At 46.7% G+C, this 16,918-nt stretch overlaps 1 protein-coding gene across 18 annotated transcripts in view; it reads right to left on the bottom strand.

Moving 5' to 3' along the window:
- The window catches only part of Agap1 (ArfGAP with GTPase domain, ankyrin repeat and PH domain 1), a 467,544-nt gene that overhangs the window by 150,583 nt on the left and 300,043 nt on the right, over positions 1-16,918 (bottom strand). For all 18 annotated transcript variants that reach the window (XM_016007105.3, XM_076549566.1, XM_016007106.3 and 15 more), the window contains one exon: positions 5,428-5,596. In XM_016007105.3, coding sequence (XP_015862591.1) covers positions 5,428-5,596 — 169 coding nt within the window. The remainder of the gene's footprint in view (positions 1-5,427; positions 5,597-16,918) is intronic.

Genomic DNA, 16,918 nt, shown 5'->3' with positions numbered 1-16,918 from the left:
TTGCAAAGTTTTCTCTTCTACCCACTCAGTGTTTGACTTTCGATGGCCCTGCTCAATGGCAGTAATTTTTTCCCGTAATGTCTTCAATCATGCTTATTTCTACTTGATAATGTTTTAAACTATTTTTTTTTACATTTATTTATTGTGTGTGTGGAGGTTGGAAGACAACTGGTGGGAGCCGGTTCTCTCCTTCCACCAGGTGCACCCTGGGAACAGAACTCAGGTCGACAGGTTTGGTGGCAAGTGTCTGTCCCAGCCAAGCCACCACACCAGCCCTATTTATTTACTTATTTGAGATGAGGTTTCTTGTATTTCAGCCAGTTCTCAAGGTTGCTAGGTAGTCAAGGATGACCTTGAACTTCTGATTCTCCTGCCTCTACATCTCCAATGCAGGGACAACAGGTATGCTCCACCAAATCAAGGTTATGTGCTGTTGGGGATCAAACTCTGGGCACCATGTATTAGGCAAGCATGCTACCAGCTGTGCTACGACCCCAGAAACATATGAGGAACACAAGAAACATGAGGTACACAAGGTTAACCCGGTAGCTATCATGATAAAGTGCATTTCCTGTTTCCCAAGGCCATGGCAAAGATGGACATTAAGATTATAACATTTCCAGCATTTTCAACGTGTGACATGCAGTCAACACTGCCATAGGGAAAAGGAAAAAAAAATCTCTAAATTTAAAGTTACAAAATGCATAAAAGTAAACAATGAACTAGCACTGTATCCGAGAAACACAACACATTGATATCCCCAATACAAACGAAAACACAGCCCTGTCTAACACAGCCCTGTCTAGGTGTGGTAGTACACACCTTTAACCCCAGCACTTGGGAGGCAAAGGCAAGAGGACTCTGCGAGTTTGATGCCAGCCCAGTCTACACAGTGAGTTCCAGGACAACCTGGGCTAAACAGAGAGACATTGTCTCAAAAAAACCAATCGACCAAACAACAACAACAAAACCAAACCCCTGCCAACAGCAGATGCACTGGTCTGATGGTTGCACTGACCTTAGCTGTGTGCTTATCTCCTGATTCTTTGATCCCACTGAGGCAGTGGGCTCTGGAGGGATAGCCTTGAATGGTTCCCCTCACCCTGTCTTCACAGCATTAATCAGGGCTAGGCACATAACAGATCAAATAACCACAGAAGGCAAAAGAATGTGTCTAAATCAGAAACTGGATGGAAGAAATTAAGTCAGCTCAGAACAGAGTTAGGGATTATGGCATTGGAACTGGGGATACATTTTTGGATTCAACTAAAGCAACTTCGATGACATGGCTGGATACTGAAAAATAAAAACTAGGGGCTTTCTTCTATGGTACCACCTAGATCACGTAACAGAACTCCTCAAAAAAAAAAAAAAAAAAAAAAAAAAAAGATCAGCACGGAGTGCCGAAGATTTTGAAGATGGGGGTTAACAAACCCTATAGGAGCTAAGGGAAGAAAACCACTGGCCATCCTGAGGGTGTAAAATTAGTCTAAAGAGACCCAGAGAGAACAACGCAGCCCATCCCCTGCAATTAAAACCAATGCCAGTCCCTGGGATTCGGCTCAGTGGGGAGAAAGCCCGCCTGCCTAGCATGCACAAAGCCAGGGGTACTGTGCCCATCAGAACTACATAAGCTAGGTGTGCTGACACAGGCCTTTATTTCCAGCACTTGAGAGGCAGAGGCAGAGGCAGGAGGATCAGCAGCTCAAGGTCACAGTCAGCTATGTACTGAATTCCAATATAGTCTAGGCTACATGAGACCCTGTATTCAAAAAAAGGAATAAACAAACACACAAATAAATAAATGAGAAATAAATAAATGCCAACCAAGATGGGATTATTTGGTGGTGTATGGGGGTGTTTTGAGTCACTACGAGGTTATGTGAAAATAGAAATAAGCAGCAACCAACTGGAAGAGCTGGAGGTATGGGTGGGATGGATGTTCAGGTGTTACACTGCCATACAGAACTAATCTAGACCTAATACAATGTGGTCGAGTTACAGCATAAGACATCCACAGGAACAGTGCATGGAACAGATTAGAACACCTGGAAAGTGCATTTCGTCACGTGATTTAGTTGTACACAGAAGAGACTTAGAATTAATGAAGATCTTCAACAGAAAGGACATGTGGCTGTTTAAATAGACAATTTGCTTATATTTCCTATCACATATAATGGATCCAAACAAATCAAAGGTGAATTAGAAGTTAATGATATTTTTAAAGGGAGAGGATTTAATAAAACAATAATAAAACGTGGAAATAAATGTTACTCAGCTGTGAACAGACTCCAGACCACTAAGGATCTTTGAACAGCTTAATGTAGAAACCACAGACATCTGAGTCACAATTTGAACAAATAGGAAAAAAGAAAAAAAAAATACTATTTGCAAATAAGACCACAAAACAAAAGTAAATGAACTATTATATTTTAAATTTTATACACATTAAAAAATACCAATATCTTCAACATATAAAGAGCTTTTCCTTATCAACAAGAAAAAGGATCTATTAAGCACATAAGACACCTGGATTCACAACTGTTGGGAGAGACTAAACACACACAGCATGAGTTGTTTTTACCCTGTTGATTCTGAAAATGACAATTAAAAGCAGCATCACGTGGGTATTTTATAGAAAATATTTCTAGAGGTTATGTTGGAAATATACATCAAGAAGCTGACAGGCTCACTGGCTGAGCCACACTACTCATGGCTACTGGCTGAATGAGGAGGCATTGAGTGCAGAGGCTTAGGTATGTGCACACCCCAGATGGATAGATACCTCAGAGGAAGAAAACCAAATAACAAAGAAATCACCAAGGGAACCAAACATTCCCAGCTACTTCAGACTCCCAAAACATCCCCACAGCAGAATCCAAGAATCAAGAGTGTCCTCAATCATCATGTTCAATTATTTGACAAATAGCTTCAAAGAACTATTTTTAGCTCAAGTCCATCCACATCAGCAGAGCATCGGTCCAGTTTTCCACGCCGCCACTCTTCACACTGAATGTTTTATAAATAACAATATCTCAAACACAGGGAACTTGACTTTAAGAGGATAACTGATAGGATGAGAACTCAAACCCAGCAAATGTGTTGATTTCTTAAGCAAAAAATGTGTTATTTTAATGTCCAGGTCTAAGAAGTCAATAAATTAAATTAAAGTTTCACAACATTTTGGTGAAATAGCCATCTCTTATAGTACTGGACTCACAGCCCTGCCTCATGACCCAGGGAATAGACTGGCAAATACCAGGGGCATGTTCTAGAGGTCTTACCAACTCTTACCAGAAGCAGACAATGTATGCCTCCTGAGGGGGCTGCACTTCCCAAGTATGCCTGAACCTGAGACACGATGACTAATGTCACACCCCTACTTCCCTGTTCCACCTGGCATCTACAGAGTACAGAATCAACCAGGTGCCCTCGCAGATTAACACAGTAGATGGTTGTCAAGATCCTTTGTCATGAACCTGAGGGACTTGACCATGCAAACGGGTCTTACTCATGCCTCAGACCCTGAATCTGCCCAACAGCAAGGCTTTTCCTGTGAATGAATCTGAGGTGGGGATGCATAGCTCCAGTCCTTAGAAAGATCCAATGTGTGGTCTGGTGTATGTGCCCTTTTGTATTTCTCACTTGGAGAGAAACATTTCCAGCTCCTTAGGACTATTGTCATGCAGCACCCAAGGAACTCAAGTCTCAAGACTAAAGGTCTAGAATCTTAACTTTATGCATTGGCTCTTCCGCTCACCATTACTGTTTCCTTATGTAGGTTTCCAGGAGGTTCCTGTCTCCCACTACCTAGAGCACTTCCCTAAGCCCCGCCTCTCCTTCCAGTCACAGAGCTCTCAGCCCTCCACAGCTGAAGCCTTGGACTTCCTGTGTCCCCCCCAACCAGAGAGGGACAGCCTCCTTACAGTCTGCGTCCCTGGGTTCAGGACGGTGGGGAACACTACAAAGTTGGGAAGTGACTTCAGTCAGCCACTTAATGTCTACAGAGTGCCAGTCCTGAAGGACAAATACCTGTAACTTTGTCAATTTAAAAAGAACTTTCAAAGTATTACAGTCCCTTAACAGTTATCGAGTGGGTGTTCTGGATCTTTTCACAAAACTCCCACATATAAGTTTATTAAAAAGGGACGTAAGTAAATGCTTGCTGCCATGAATGAAGGGTGGATGGATACAGTGTGACGAGGTAGCTGGCAGGTGACTGCCATGTACAGGGATTCTGGAGGTCAGGGAGTCCAAAGCCACAGTGACCATAACTTTTGGAACAAAACTGGCCAGTGATAAACATCTCATGACTACATGAAGGGGTGATGTTATGTAATAAAGTACAGAGACTAACTTTCTCTTCACTCCAGAGTTTTTCTTCTTCCTGGGGCACCATTTTCCTCATCATCGTTTTGGGAGTGAGGGGAACAGGTTGGAGAGCATCAACCTCACCCTTCTGGAAGGCGCTAGTCCTGCCCTTTGGAGAGGCCAATTTTTAGCTTGATTACTGTCTTCAATGGTGCTGACTTGGCCCCTTCTGCGGGCTCTCTTCTGGCTGTTGACACAGGTAGGCAGCATGGTAAAGACCTGGCTAAGATACCAAGAGGCACTGTCTGGGGGAGCGCACATTTGGCTCTGTTACTCCACGTTAACCAACCAGTCCTTCACAGCACCCGGAGGTTCAGAAGTGAGAGCACATTATTCCCAGAAGCCAATACACACGCTAACATCTCCCACAGAGCAAGCCCCAGGAGACTGGGCCCAGTGGGAGAAGGGCTTTGTTAGCGGAAACAAGGAACCCTCCCGAGCAGCTTCCAAATGCTGAGAGAGGACTCCAGCTCTTTACCTGGCTCCTCTGAGAAGCCATGGCATAAAGGCCCAAACTGCTGTCAATCACCTACAAAGATGCTTCAGGAAAAACAAACACAATGCCAGGCGCTGAGAATTTCCAAACACACCAAATTCTTGCAAAACAAGACTTTCTCTAATCCTGAATGGAAAACCAAACCAAGCCAAAACCAAAGTTCTTGGAAGAAGAATAAAGAACAAAGTTGCTTTAGCGGACGAGAGACGCTAGTGAAGAGAGCAAGGACAGCTGAGCCGTGCACAGGTCTGCGCACCTTGCTCACAGCTCTCCCAGGACTGTATGTGGAGTTACCAGGCGCTCTACCTTTACAGCCGATTCCTCTCCTTACACGACCTCGGCTAGCTGATCCACACACGAAACTGCTCTCAACACCCAGCCCGGGAGGGAACTCCTCGGACAGCGAAGCTTGTGCGGCTGTAGCCTGCTTGCTACCATTCACAGAACAGATGCACGGAGGAACCAGCCCAGGGACGCGGTTTCAAGCCTGCCCGAGGCTACCCCATCTACCTGCAGCAGCAGCACCTCGCTCCTCAGGGGCACCTGAGGTAGGAACTTACCTGAATTTGGTGAGATGTGTAAACTGCTCATGTCCTTGGACAGGCCATTGGTTTTGGGACTGGAGATAGGTGCACAGGCTGACGTGGCTCGGGGCGGCCTCTTCCCTGGCACTTTCACAGTGGTTCTCAGGAGGTCAATCTCTTTGCCGTGGACATTCTGCATGTAATCCTGTGTGAATGTCAAACACCCAAGAGAGATTAAGGAGAGGGTGGGCTACAGTGCGGGACACAAGGCCCTACTGATGTCATGAGCTGCAAGATGTGGGTGACATCATTCTCATTTAAACCCGGCTAGGCATCTATGTTCTGATCTAACCTGGGATCATGAACGGGAAGACAAACAGCACCAAATCCTGGTTCTCTGAACTCCTGCTTTCTACATCAGCTTAGGAACCTAGGCTAGTGCTGTGACTTCCGAGTAACAGTCATGGGGTGGGAGGAAAATTCTTGAGAACAGTGTCCAAAGTTTAAGGATGTAGCTAAGGTGTGCTGCCTAATTTTATGTCAACTTGACACAAGCTAGAGTTATCTGAAAGAGGGAACCTCAATTGAGGAAATGCTTCTATAAGATCCTTAGTTAGTGATTAATGGGAGAGAGCCAGCCCATTGTAGATGGGTTCCATCCCTGGACTGGTGGTCCTGGTTTTGTAAGAAAGCAGGCTGAGCAAGCCATGAGGAACAAGCCAGTAAGTAAGTAAGCAGCACCCTTGCATGGCCTCTGCATCAGCTCCTGCCTCCAGGTTCCTGCCCTGTTTGAGTTCCTGTCCTGACTTCCTTCAAGGATGAACAGTGATATGAAAAGTTTAAGCCAAATAAACCCTTTCCTCCATAACTTGCTTTTGGTCACAGTGTTTTATCACAGTAATAGAAACCCTAACTAAGACATGAGGACTGGAGGTGTTTGAGGGACCAGAGGCAAGGTATTAACAACAACAACACATTCACAAGCGGACACCAACAACAACACATTCACAAGTGGACACTCACAACAACACACTCACAAGCGGACACCAACAACAACACATTCACAAGTGGACACCACCACCAACACATTCACAAATGGACACCAACAACAACACATTCACAAGCGGACACTCACAGCAACACATTCACAAGCGGACACTCACAGCAACACATTCACAAGCGGACACTCACAACAACACATTCACAAACGGACACCAACAAGGATGTATGTTTCCCTTTTAGCATCAGAAGCAACACCCATCAAGTCTCACCAACATGATTGCTTAATTGTGAGCTGAACAAGGAGGACAGGGACAAACGTGCCAGACTGCATGGGAAGAACTACGAGCTCTCAACCCTACACACAGAACTACAGGCATGTGAGGAAGGCCGGGAGGAGGAGAGGTGCCTTCTCCAGAGAAGGGCACACCGACTGGTTGTCCAGTGCCAAATGGTCAGCCCTGGAAAACACGCATACAAGCAACATTGTATAGACTTCAAAGGTTTTATTTGGGAAAATAGATGCAGGTACAAATACATATATGCATGCAGTCACAACTGATGCCAGAAGATGCTAGAAAACTGAAGGAGAGCAGGGAGGGTTTGGAGTGAGGAAAGGGAAGGGAGAAATATCATAATTAAAACACAGTTTCAAGAACAAACCAACCAACCAGAAGGAGCGTGCTGGGGCGTCCACGTGAAATGCCCCACAGGCTCATGTGTTTGAACAACTGGTCTCTGGCTGGGAGCGTTGTCTGGGAGGGTTGTCTGGGAGGGTTGTCTGGGAGCGTTGTCTGGGAGGGTTGTGGGGCCTTTAGGAAGGGAAGGCTTGCTGGAGGGAGCGAGTCACCAAGGACAGGGTGTAAGGCTGAAGAGGCTGGCCTCACTTCCTGTCCACTCTGCTTCCTGACTGCAGACACAACGTGACCAGCAGCCTCCCTGCTCTAAGGAACCACAGCCTGCTGGAACTGTCAGCTAAAGTAGAAACCTCATCCTTCCCAAACAGCTGCTCTTCAGGCATTTGGTCACACTTAGACAGGAAACAAAATACAGCAAATCAAAACCTAGAAACAAATCCATCAGACCCTCGGCCCTCGTGTCAGAAGCCAGCAGCCAACAACTATCACAGGGTAGCCTGGGCTAAGTCACGTAACAACCCATTGCCCAGTGGAACCCACACAACCTGGGAATAGCTGAAGGAAGGGGATGGCAGGCCAAGGGTTTGGGTGAGCATCTTCGAAAATGGACCATGTGCCAAAAGCTTAGCTGTCAGGCTGCGGCGCTCTTGGGAGGTAGTGAGATCTTAAGAGATGGGACCTGGTGGGGGGAGTTACGTCACTAGAGGTGTGCTCTTGAAAGGGACGCTGGGAGGCCAGTCTGCCTTCCCTCCCTGATTCCTGCCGCTGTGAGGTGAGCAAGTGTCCCCGGCCATGATGCGCTGCTCCAAGCTCAAGGCAACAGGGTGAAGTGACCATGGGGAAAACTACAAGCCAAAATATAACACTTTCTACCACAGAAGTTGATTGTCTCTGGAGGATTTTGTCACAGTGATTGAAAGCCAAGTAGTACAACAACTGATCCAGGGTGCCGGGGCTGCTGGGAACATGGTCCTTCTCCATCATCACCACCACCCTCATCATCACCACCACCCTCATCATCACCACCACCATCACCATCATCACCACCCTCATCATCACCACCACCCTCATCATCACCACCACCCTCATCATCACCACCACCCTCATCATCACCACCACCATCATCATCACCACTGTCGTCATTGTCACCACCAGTACCGTCATTGTCTTCTCAGTGAGGCCTCTTACTTACAGACAGACACAGCATTTTACACATTCTGGATGTCACCCCATCACATACCAGAGAAGGATCTATCCTGAATTACTCTTAGATAAATAATGTTTCAAGTATTTTAAGAGGAAGAAGGACTAGGAAAGAAGCGGGAAATAGGATTTTGGGTAGACCCAGAAATTTGTGTTTGTTCTCAGCGATTACATCCAGGTTGGGGTAACATTAGGAGAAGCGACCATCTATCTTACATGTTGGCTGAAGGGCCCAGCAAGCTGGAAAAGTGAGCCGGTTGTTCTGAGCACCTAAGTGTACAGCGAACAGATGCAGACAGATAACCCATACAAGCAAAATGGGACGGTCAGGGAGGGGCCTTAGTCTGCTGGAGAAGCGCGAGGCAATGCATATGGACGGGGTCGTGTGGGCACAGTGAGCGGCATGGAAGTCGTGGCAAATCTCCCAGCGCTCCTGGGGAAGAGGCAGCCATCTCATGTAATCACAGAAGGATGGCCATGGCCTAGCAGACAAGTGCGGGGAGACACCTATGATGGTTAGCTTTGACTGTCACCTTGGTTAGGCTGAGAAGTGTCTAGGAGCAGGATGAACTGAACCTCAAGGTATGCTGTCAGGGAGTTTTGGAGGCTTAGCGGAGGTTGGAGGACTGTCATGGGCACTGGAGGCACTATGCCACATGGATAAAGCCGTTGCGGGATTTACGCTCTGGTTCCTGGCCACCCTGATGTGAGCTGTAGTTCCCAGGCCCCACCTCCACAATGGAAAGATGTGGATCAAAGATGGAGGGAGTTACCCTCATCAAGTCAGTCTGAAGGACCGTGTGGACTCTGGTGGGAGAAGCCGGCCACTGAAGACAGCAAACGGATGTCCACCAGGGAAGAAAGGGCCGTCAGCCAGGGCAGGTCATTAGAAAAGAAGGCTGCTCTCATCTCCGATGCCGGCTGCCATTAACGCCCACCCGACGACGACGCAAGTCCAAGTTTCCAAACAGAGTCATGCTTGCGAACGACGCACTTCTTCTTGCACGGTTACTGCTTTAAAACACCAACTTGCTGTAACTTTCTCCTCTAATGCCAATTCTTAACAAATTAAAATACAATAACAGGAGTGTAATTGAGCATTTATTGCTTATGAGTTCTAAAATGAGGCTAATCAGAGAGTGACTAAGCCCCAGCGTGGGCTCTTCTAATAGGCATGTTTTAACATACAATAACCAGGATATTTTACTTAAAATTATTGTAGAAATGTAGAGGCTGCTTTCTGGATCTGAACACGCCAAGGGAAGACATTTATCTTGAGCCCAGCATGGGCTGGCCGATCTGTTTTCTTGCCTGTGTTAGGCACTGCAGGCTTCAGAATTGGCTCGAAGAAACTTGAGCCCCAGAGGCCTGGGAAGATGGCTCAGTGGTAAAGTGTTTGCTGGGCCTGAGTTTGACCTCCAGCAGGCTGCCTCTGCTCTCACTGCTGGGCAGGCCTGGACAGGAGCACCCTTGGGCTACCTCCCCAGCCACTTTAGCTGTGTTCCAGGTGGAGAAAAAACTGAGGAAGACACTCAACATTGACTGTTAGCCTCTGCGCGTGCGCACACACACACATACACACACACACACACACACACACACACACACACACACACACACACACACACACACACACCACCCAACAGGATGGAAAACAGACCTTCACTTGGCAATTCCTCTATTTCCATTCCGCCTAGTTTCTTCTCCCAAGAGAAAAACTGCCCGGAGTTTGATCTGCAAGAACAGGGCCTTTTCATCTCTCCCCAGCTTGGTACTTGAGGAATTAAAGCCGCAACCACTAAACAATGTGGTGCCTTCAGAAGCGGACAGGCTGTGCAGACCCTGGGTGGGTGGGAGGTAGGGACCTCGCTGGGTGAAATAAAGACAGCAAGCTTATTTTGATATGCAAATACTACTCAGCCACCCTTCTCCACGTTAGCTGCAGAAAATGCTGATCGAAGATAAAAGAGGGGAAAAAACCCTTTAACAAGGCATGAGGGTAATTCAAAGCCAAGTACTTTTAAACAGCACTTAACAAGTCCCTGGGGCCCACTCAAGAGCCAGGCCCCCCAGACGTGCCATCTCCTGCCCCTCAACAGCTTGAAAAAGTAGTAATTGCAAACCTATTTGCATTTTTCTCCTCAACTTGTCCACGCTTATCATGCGGATTCTTTTTTTCCCCCGAGCAGGCGCCAGAGCAAAGGGACCTGTTCCCGAACGCGCCAACAGCTCGGCGACCATGCCTTGCTGTCCCCCTGCACCCCGAGCCTGCACCTTTGCCTTCCCCTGTTTTTTACATTTTGCTCCTAATTATGTTGCATCTATTGCCGTACACTTAATTAGCTGCATTAATGTGATTTCTTTTCACATAGTCAAGCAATTAAGAGCTATGATTGAGTTTCATTCAATTAGCCTCAACAAACATGCTAATTGATGTCCCAGATGCAAATGAGGTGCAATGAGAGAGACCTGCTCGCAATTGAGAGCCACATCAGAGACCCAGAGCTTTCAGCTTGCTGACAGAAGCACAGTTTATCGTGGATCCCGCCTTCTGTGGGGGTGGCCTGAGGAGAAAGGCAGGGGCCATTAGCGCCTCTGCGTTCCAGATCATTCTGGATACTGAGAATTCACTGTCTGGCTGCTGTACAATGTGGCCTCACACTTCACAGACAGGCGTCCCTGGACTGGGAGGTGATCCGCTGGGTAACGTTGGGCTGCCGCAAACAGACGGCTGGCTGCACAGTCCCCATCAGCAGACAGTTACAAGCCTGTCAAGAAATTTCCCCCCAAGAACTTCCAAAGCAATCGCAACCATCCCCGAGCCCTCTGTGTGCGTGATGGCCTAGATGTCTTCAGTAGAGGGGAAGTTCATCTTCGTCACCTCTGGGGCATTGGGCACTTGAGTTAAGCACAAAATACAGCAATCCATCAATAGTCCCTAAAAATATTCTTAGCAGATCGATTCCGGCTGCCTTGCATCTGGAGGTTCCTTTCAGGCGCCTGTGAAGGATGGTTTGCTGATGCACTCAGGGGGTTAGCCGGGGCACTTGACGCGATCTGGAGGCCGGAGTGAAATGCACAAACCGTGATCCGCACCCCCAAACTGGACCTACCATCAACACGAGGCCCAGGGACCACGGCAGCAGCTTTACTTGCTGCAAGCCCAGTTAAGAGAATCAATGAATGCCTTGTTTTTTTTAAAAACAGATAATTTTTTAAAAGAATTACAGTGCTTAAAGTCAAATGTCAGACCAAGTAAAGGAAATCATTGTTGCAATTAGGTTTTCCCAGGATGCTCTGGCTCCTAAGCGTAACATGTCGGTCAAGTTGCTGCTTTACCACAAAACATAATACTTAGAGACAGATAATTTTTATAGACATGTCGAAATTTGTTTTCAATTTAAGATTACATTTATTATCTTTATTTACTTTATTATCTCTGTGTGTGTGTGTAGTTCAGAGGAAAACAGAACTCAGTTCCTCAGGGTTGGCAGCAGAAGCCTTTACCTGATGAGCCATTTCCTTAGGGTTACTTTACTTTTGGACAGGGCCAATCTAACTGATCTATCATCCTCTCTATAATTTATCTTAGCAGTCTTCAAAGTGTGATCCTCCATGCCTGTCAGGGGTTCCAGAGGTCAGTGAACAGCTCAAAATAGTTCCAGAAGGTAATTCCCCCCCCCCTTTTAAGTTTTTAGAGACAGGGTTTTTCTGCATAGCCCTGGCTGTCCTGAAACTAGCTCTGTTGATCAGGCTGGCCTTGAACTCACAAAGATCCACCTGTCTTTGCCTCCCAAGTGCTAGGATTAAAGGAATGTGCCGCCACCACCCAGCTAATTTGGTTTTTTATAAATAGGATAGAAATTTGTTCCAATGTTGCAAGAGTGACTGTAAACTGCAAGAGCAGTTTACCTACAACAAAAAGCTACTTTTCACTTTGTGAATTTCAACTGGTGAATAAACACTTGTCATTTTCTGAGTGCTGTCCCAGGCAGGGTGCATAAAGCCTTCCTCCAGGTCTGACAGTTACTGGGTGCCTCTTTTGGAATTGCCAGCTAAACTAGCCACTTTTTAACAATGTTTTCACCTAACATAACAATTGTCACACAGACTACAGTTATCCTTTGGGAAATTACATGTATTTTCATGAAAACAAACAAACAAACAAGAGTCTTTCAAGGAAAATATCGGATAGTATTGGTGACTAATGATGAAACCTGAGCTTCCTTGCAAAGAATAAAAAATTTAAAGTCTTGTTTCTTTCTCACCATGAGCCTAGTATCTTTCAAATACTTGACATTTTCCGAAAAGACTGGCGATGGTATTAATGTATGTGGATATTATAGATTGAAGGGAAGTGTCACTGTTTGGAAAATCTACACACTTCATTTCAGGAACATCACTATATTGAAGTGACCGATGCATGTCACCTTGTGCATGGATGCAGGTGGCAGGCATGTCTGCATAAAATACACAAAAAGGTCATCCACAGTACAGTGCAATGGGCGTTAATGCATCAGAGAAGGCCATGGTTTGAGATCCCACAGTGCATTCTGAAGCTCTAAGATGCACATTGTGTTTCAGTGAATCACTAAAGAGCCACACTCAGGACAAGCTGAAATGGTACTTACTATACATATACACCCCTCTTCTGCCGTGCGAGTGGACGGACGCCTTTGTCCTACGCTCCAACAAGACTTTGTCAGGTCTTAAAGAGGTTTGGACGAGTGCAAAAGAACATTGCTACTTCACGGCATTCTTTTGGAATCTCCTCCTTTTGTCTTGTTTGAGCGATGTTTATTGACCTAAGTGGGGGAGGCACATGTGTGGCCAGGAGACGGCTTCTCTAGTGTCTTCTCGGCCTCTACTGTGCGGCTTGCTGGGATCCAACTCAGGCAGTCAGGCCTGGCACCAAGCACCTTCAACTACTGAGCCATCTCACTGGTCCATGAACTCTGTTTTCGTAAAACTATGATCTACATGAACACAGAATGTGTGGGTCCTTGTTTGAAAATGAACTTCAACATTTAAAGATCTTGTTTGAATGTTTGATATGAAAAAATAAGATTGAGTTCTTATTTTCACTCTACTTTGAAAACATCCAGGTTCAAAAAGGAAGCCTTAGTTCATTAACTTCTATTCTAAAAAAAAAACTCACACAAAAAGTGTATGTAAGAGCAGCCATTGTTAGGTACACTGCTATTCCCAAACTCCATTTAGTATTTTTTCAAAGGAGACTAATCCATAAAGACAGATATAGCACCAGCCATTCACTGAGATCAAGCGCATGTGAGAGCCCCACATGTATGAATGATAAACAATAGGCTCATGCATAGTCCCGGGCAGAGGAGAGGCGCATGCCTAAAAATACCGTGGTGGTGGAAATGCTCAAGGACTAGGAAGAATCTTCAGGCCACATCCTTTCAGATCATGGAACTCAAAGACGACAATTTCTCCTTCTCTCCAAAGGGTCCTGGCCACAATAGCAAGGTAGGAGGCAGCTTCAAAGCCACACAATTTCTATGAGGAATAATTTTGTTTCCCAAGACAGCTGACAGAATTCCAGCGCTCTACTTTCATAAGGGCCGTCCTGAAGAAGGCCCACTCGTCAGTGCACAGGCACCTGACCCTGGACCACTGTGGGGAGAAGGCAGCTGGTGAATGAGAATCCATCAGTGACCGGACCAAGGTATCAGTCAGGAGACTGTGCGTTTTCTCTGATGAACTGGGTCTGGGCAATTATGGCACTCGTGGTGGCTGGTGGACCGTGGCTGGGGTTCAGTGGCAGCACACTTTTCCTACAATTGTACAATGGTGGCCTCACTCCTGCACTTCGGCAGGGCAAACCTCTCCATTCTGTGGACTACCGCAGCCAGCATCCAACCATGGTGGGCAAAAGTCCAACATCAGCCCAGGGGGATAGGTTATTGTAATATAAATCAAAATAGCAGAAAATCCCACAGTGAATTATGAATATACCTTTGGCCCCTTGATTGAATCCGTCCTGATTGACTTACTCTACCCAGAGTCTTCTCATTTGAGGCTCGACTGAATACTACCCAGCTGTAACCCATGCGTGCTCAAACTTAGTCTGTACCGGGCGAGTGCTTCCGCTACGTCAAAGACTGTCTGCCTCTTTAGGAGCGGCAGGCACCTCGGAGGGCAGGGCAAATTCTACCACAGCAAATTGAAAGGGTAGGGTAGTGGCCTTTGCTAGTGGAGGACTTTAATATTTAAATACCAGCAGAGCAGTGGGTGATCTTCCTTCCCATCTGTGAGTTCTACAGAAGTGTTCATCACAGTGGTGTCTGGCTAGCCCGGAAGTCTGGAAGACTTCAGACAGTTATGGGATAAACTGGCCTAAAGAGATGCTCCCAAAGGAAGAACTGACTCAGGAACAGCAGGCTTTGACAACGGAGGGTACCGCATCTCACCTGTTACTTGACCTAAGGGGGCACTCCAAGGTCCCAATGGAGGCACGTTTTGCCCACCACAGATTTTAAGTACTTCTAATTTCTAAGCATCCACATAGGCCTGCTTAGAAGGATCTATTTACATAGCTTTCCAGGAGCACCCCCCCCCTGCTTCCTTTCCTGCCCATAACGTAGTTTACAGCACCCCAGACAGCTCCAACTTGAGACAGCTCCAACTTGCATGAGGCACAGTGACTCATGATTTCCATAATCTTATCTCTCGCACAGAGCTATGTTCAGAAGACAACAGGCCTCTCCCTCAACTGGAGTACAGGTCTCTTCTGAGTGGCCGGAGTGACAGCCCCCCCTTCCTCATTTGCTGTGCATGTGGGGCAGGTTGCTTCGGTATCCCGGTCTATGTGTCCACACAGATCAAAGTGCTGGAGCTCTTAATAAATAACGCTCTCACTGCACTTTCCCAGGAAAAACACTGACTTTGCCTCTTCCACTTTATACAGCTATTTCTTGAGCTAAAGGTGTTATTCCCAACCTTAGATAGCAGTTCTGACGTGAAAAGCCATTAGGGGTGACTGTGAATCAATTTTTCACTTTACAGTATAGGGAAGAAATTCCTTGAAATGCTGACATTTTCTACTTTTTCTCCCCTCCTCTTTTTGGTGGGGGAGGCATGGATCTGGCAGTCAGACATTTTTATTGCAAAACGCTGTCTGGAAAAGATGCAAACTAAAACCTGCTAAAATGCAAGGGCAGAAACCCCCCACAAAACTAAGGGGGAAAAACAAAAGGCCCCTTCCCTTTGCTTATTGAGTTCAGAGGCATAACAGGCTGCACCCTGCAGCAACCGGGAAGCTACACTAATTTTAAAGCCATAAAACGCTATCAAGTGCCCCGCGGGGCGGGAGACTCTGAAGCTAGTGGCACCTAAATAAGACATGGTTCATTTCCTTCGCAGCTTAGCCTAATGTAATCATCAGCGGTTTCTTAGCCTAGAGTTGTTAACAGGCAAGTAGCCGGCGCAGAGGCGGCCCTCCCAGCCACTGAGGGGCCGAAGCTAGATTGCTGTTGATTAGAAAATTTTTCAGTTTTGACAAGCACTTAATGAACATAAATCGCACCTTGATTGGTTTCCTTTCGGGGCCACGGGCACACCTGAGCAGATGGGAAGGGGCCTCGCCGGTGCCACCCCGCCCTACCTTGCGAGACCCTAGCAACAAGCCGGCAATCAGGTTATGAGCCATAGAAGAAAATATTTATAAAATAGAATAATGAAATTCAATTTCGCAGAAGAAGAGGGAGAACATTTGCTACCCCCCTCGGCCAGCCTCTCCCACTGAGACCTCGGCGGTGACTGTCACCACAGGAAAACACAGGGTTTTGATTTATCTGCCTTTCTGGGGAATTTCTGGCCACAATTTGTAACACTAAAAGGAGAGAGAGAGAGAGAGAGAGAGAGAGAGAGAGAGAGAGAGAGAGAGAGAGAGAGAGAGAGAGAGAGAGAGAACAGACCACACTGTGTGGCTCATCGGTCTGAGTCTTTAGGCTTCTAGAAGACTCCAGGAGACATTGCCTTATCAGTACACCAAATAACAGCTCACATGGCAATGGCCATCCTTTGTACCCAATTTCTCTCTCTCTCTCTCTCTCTCTCTCTCTCTCTCTCTCTCTCTCTCTCTCTCTCTCTCTCTCTCTCTCTCCCCCTCCCTCTCTCTCTCTCCCCCTCCCTCTCCCTCCCTCCCTCCTCTCTCTCTCTCTTTCCTCTCTCCCCTCTCTCTCTCTTTCCTCTCTCTCTCTCTCTCTCTCTCTCTCTCTCTCTCTCTCTCTCTCTCTCTCTCACACACACACACACACACTTTACTTCTTCATTTTACTAAAATAAGCAAGAAGACAGTTTTCACCTCAGGAAGCAGCTCAGGTGGAAACCTGGGACATCTGTGTTCCGTTTTGACATGACTGTCCACTCTTCCCCACTCACAATAACCCTCGTTGACATCAAGACAGCTGCAGAGGGAGCAGGCACATTATTTTGGCCGTGTGCATTGACTTAGTCTGGTGCGTGCCCGTGTCCATATATGTGGGCTAACACATACCACGGTATGCATGTGGGGGTCAGAGGTCACCCTCAGGTACACCTCACTTTCCACCACGAGAAAGTCTCTTCTTGTTCTTGATGGCATTACATTAGGTTGGTCCTCAAATGCATTGGAGGGAGACTCCTGTCTCTGTCTCCATCACATGGAAGCAGCCCTGGATTAC

The sequence above is a fragment of the Peromyscus maniculatus genome, chromosome 13, assembly GCF_049852395.1.
Source record: "Peromyscus maniculatus bairdii isolate BWxNUB_F1_BW_parent chromosome 13, HU_Pman_BW_mat_3.1, whole genome shotgun sequence".
Taxonomy (NCBI): Eukaryota; Metazoa; Chordata; class Mammalia; order Rodentia; family Cricetidae; genus Peromyscus; species Peromyscus maniculatus.
Note: the sequence above shows the minus strand (reverse complement) of the source record. Positions and strands in the feature narration are given on the sequence as shown.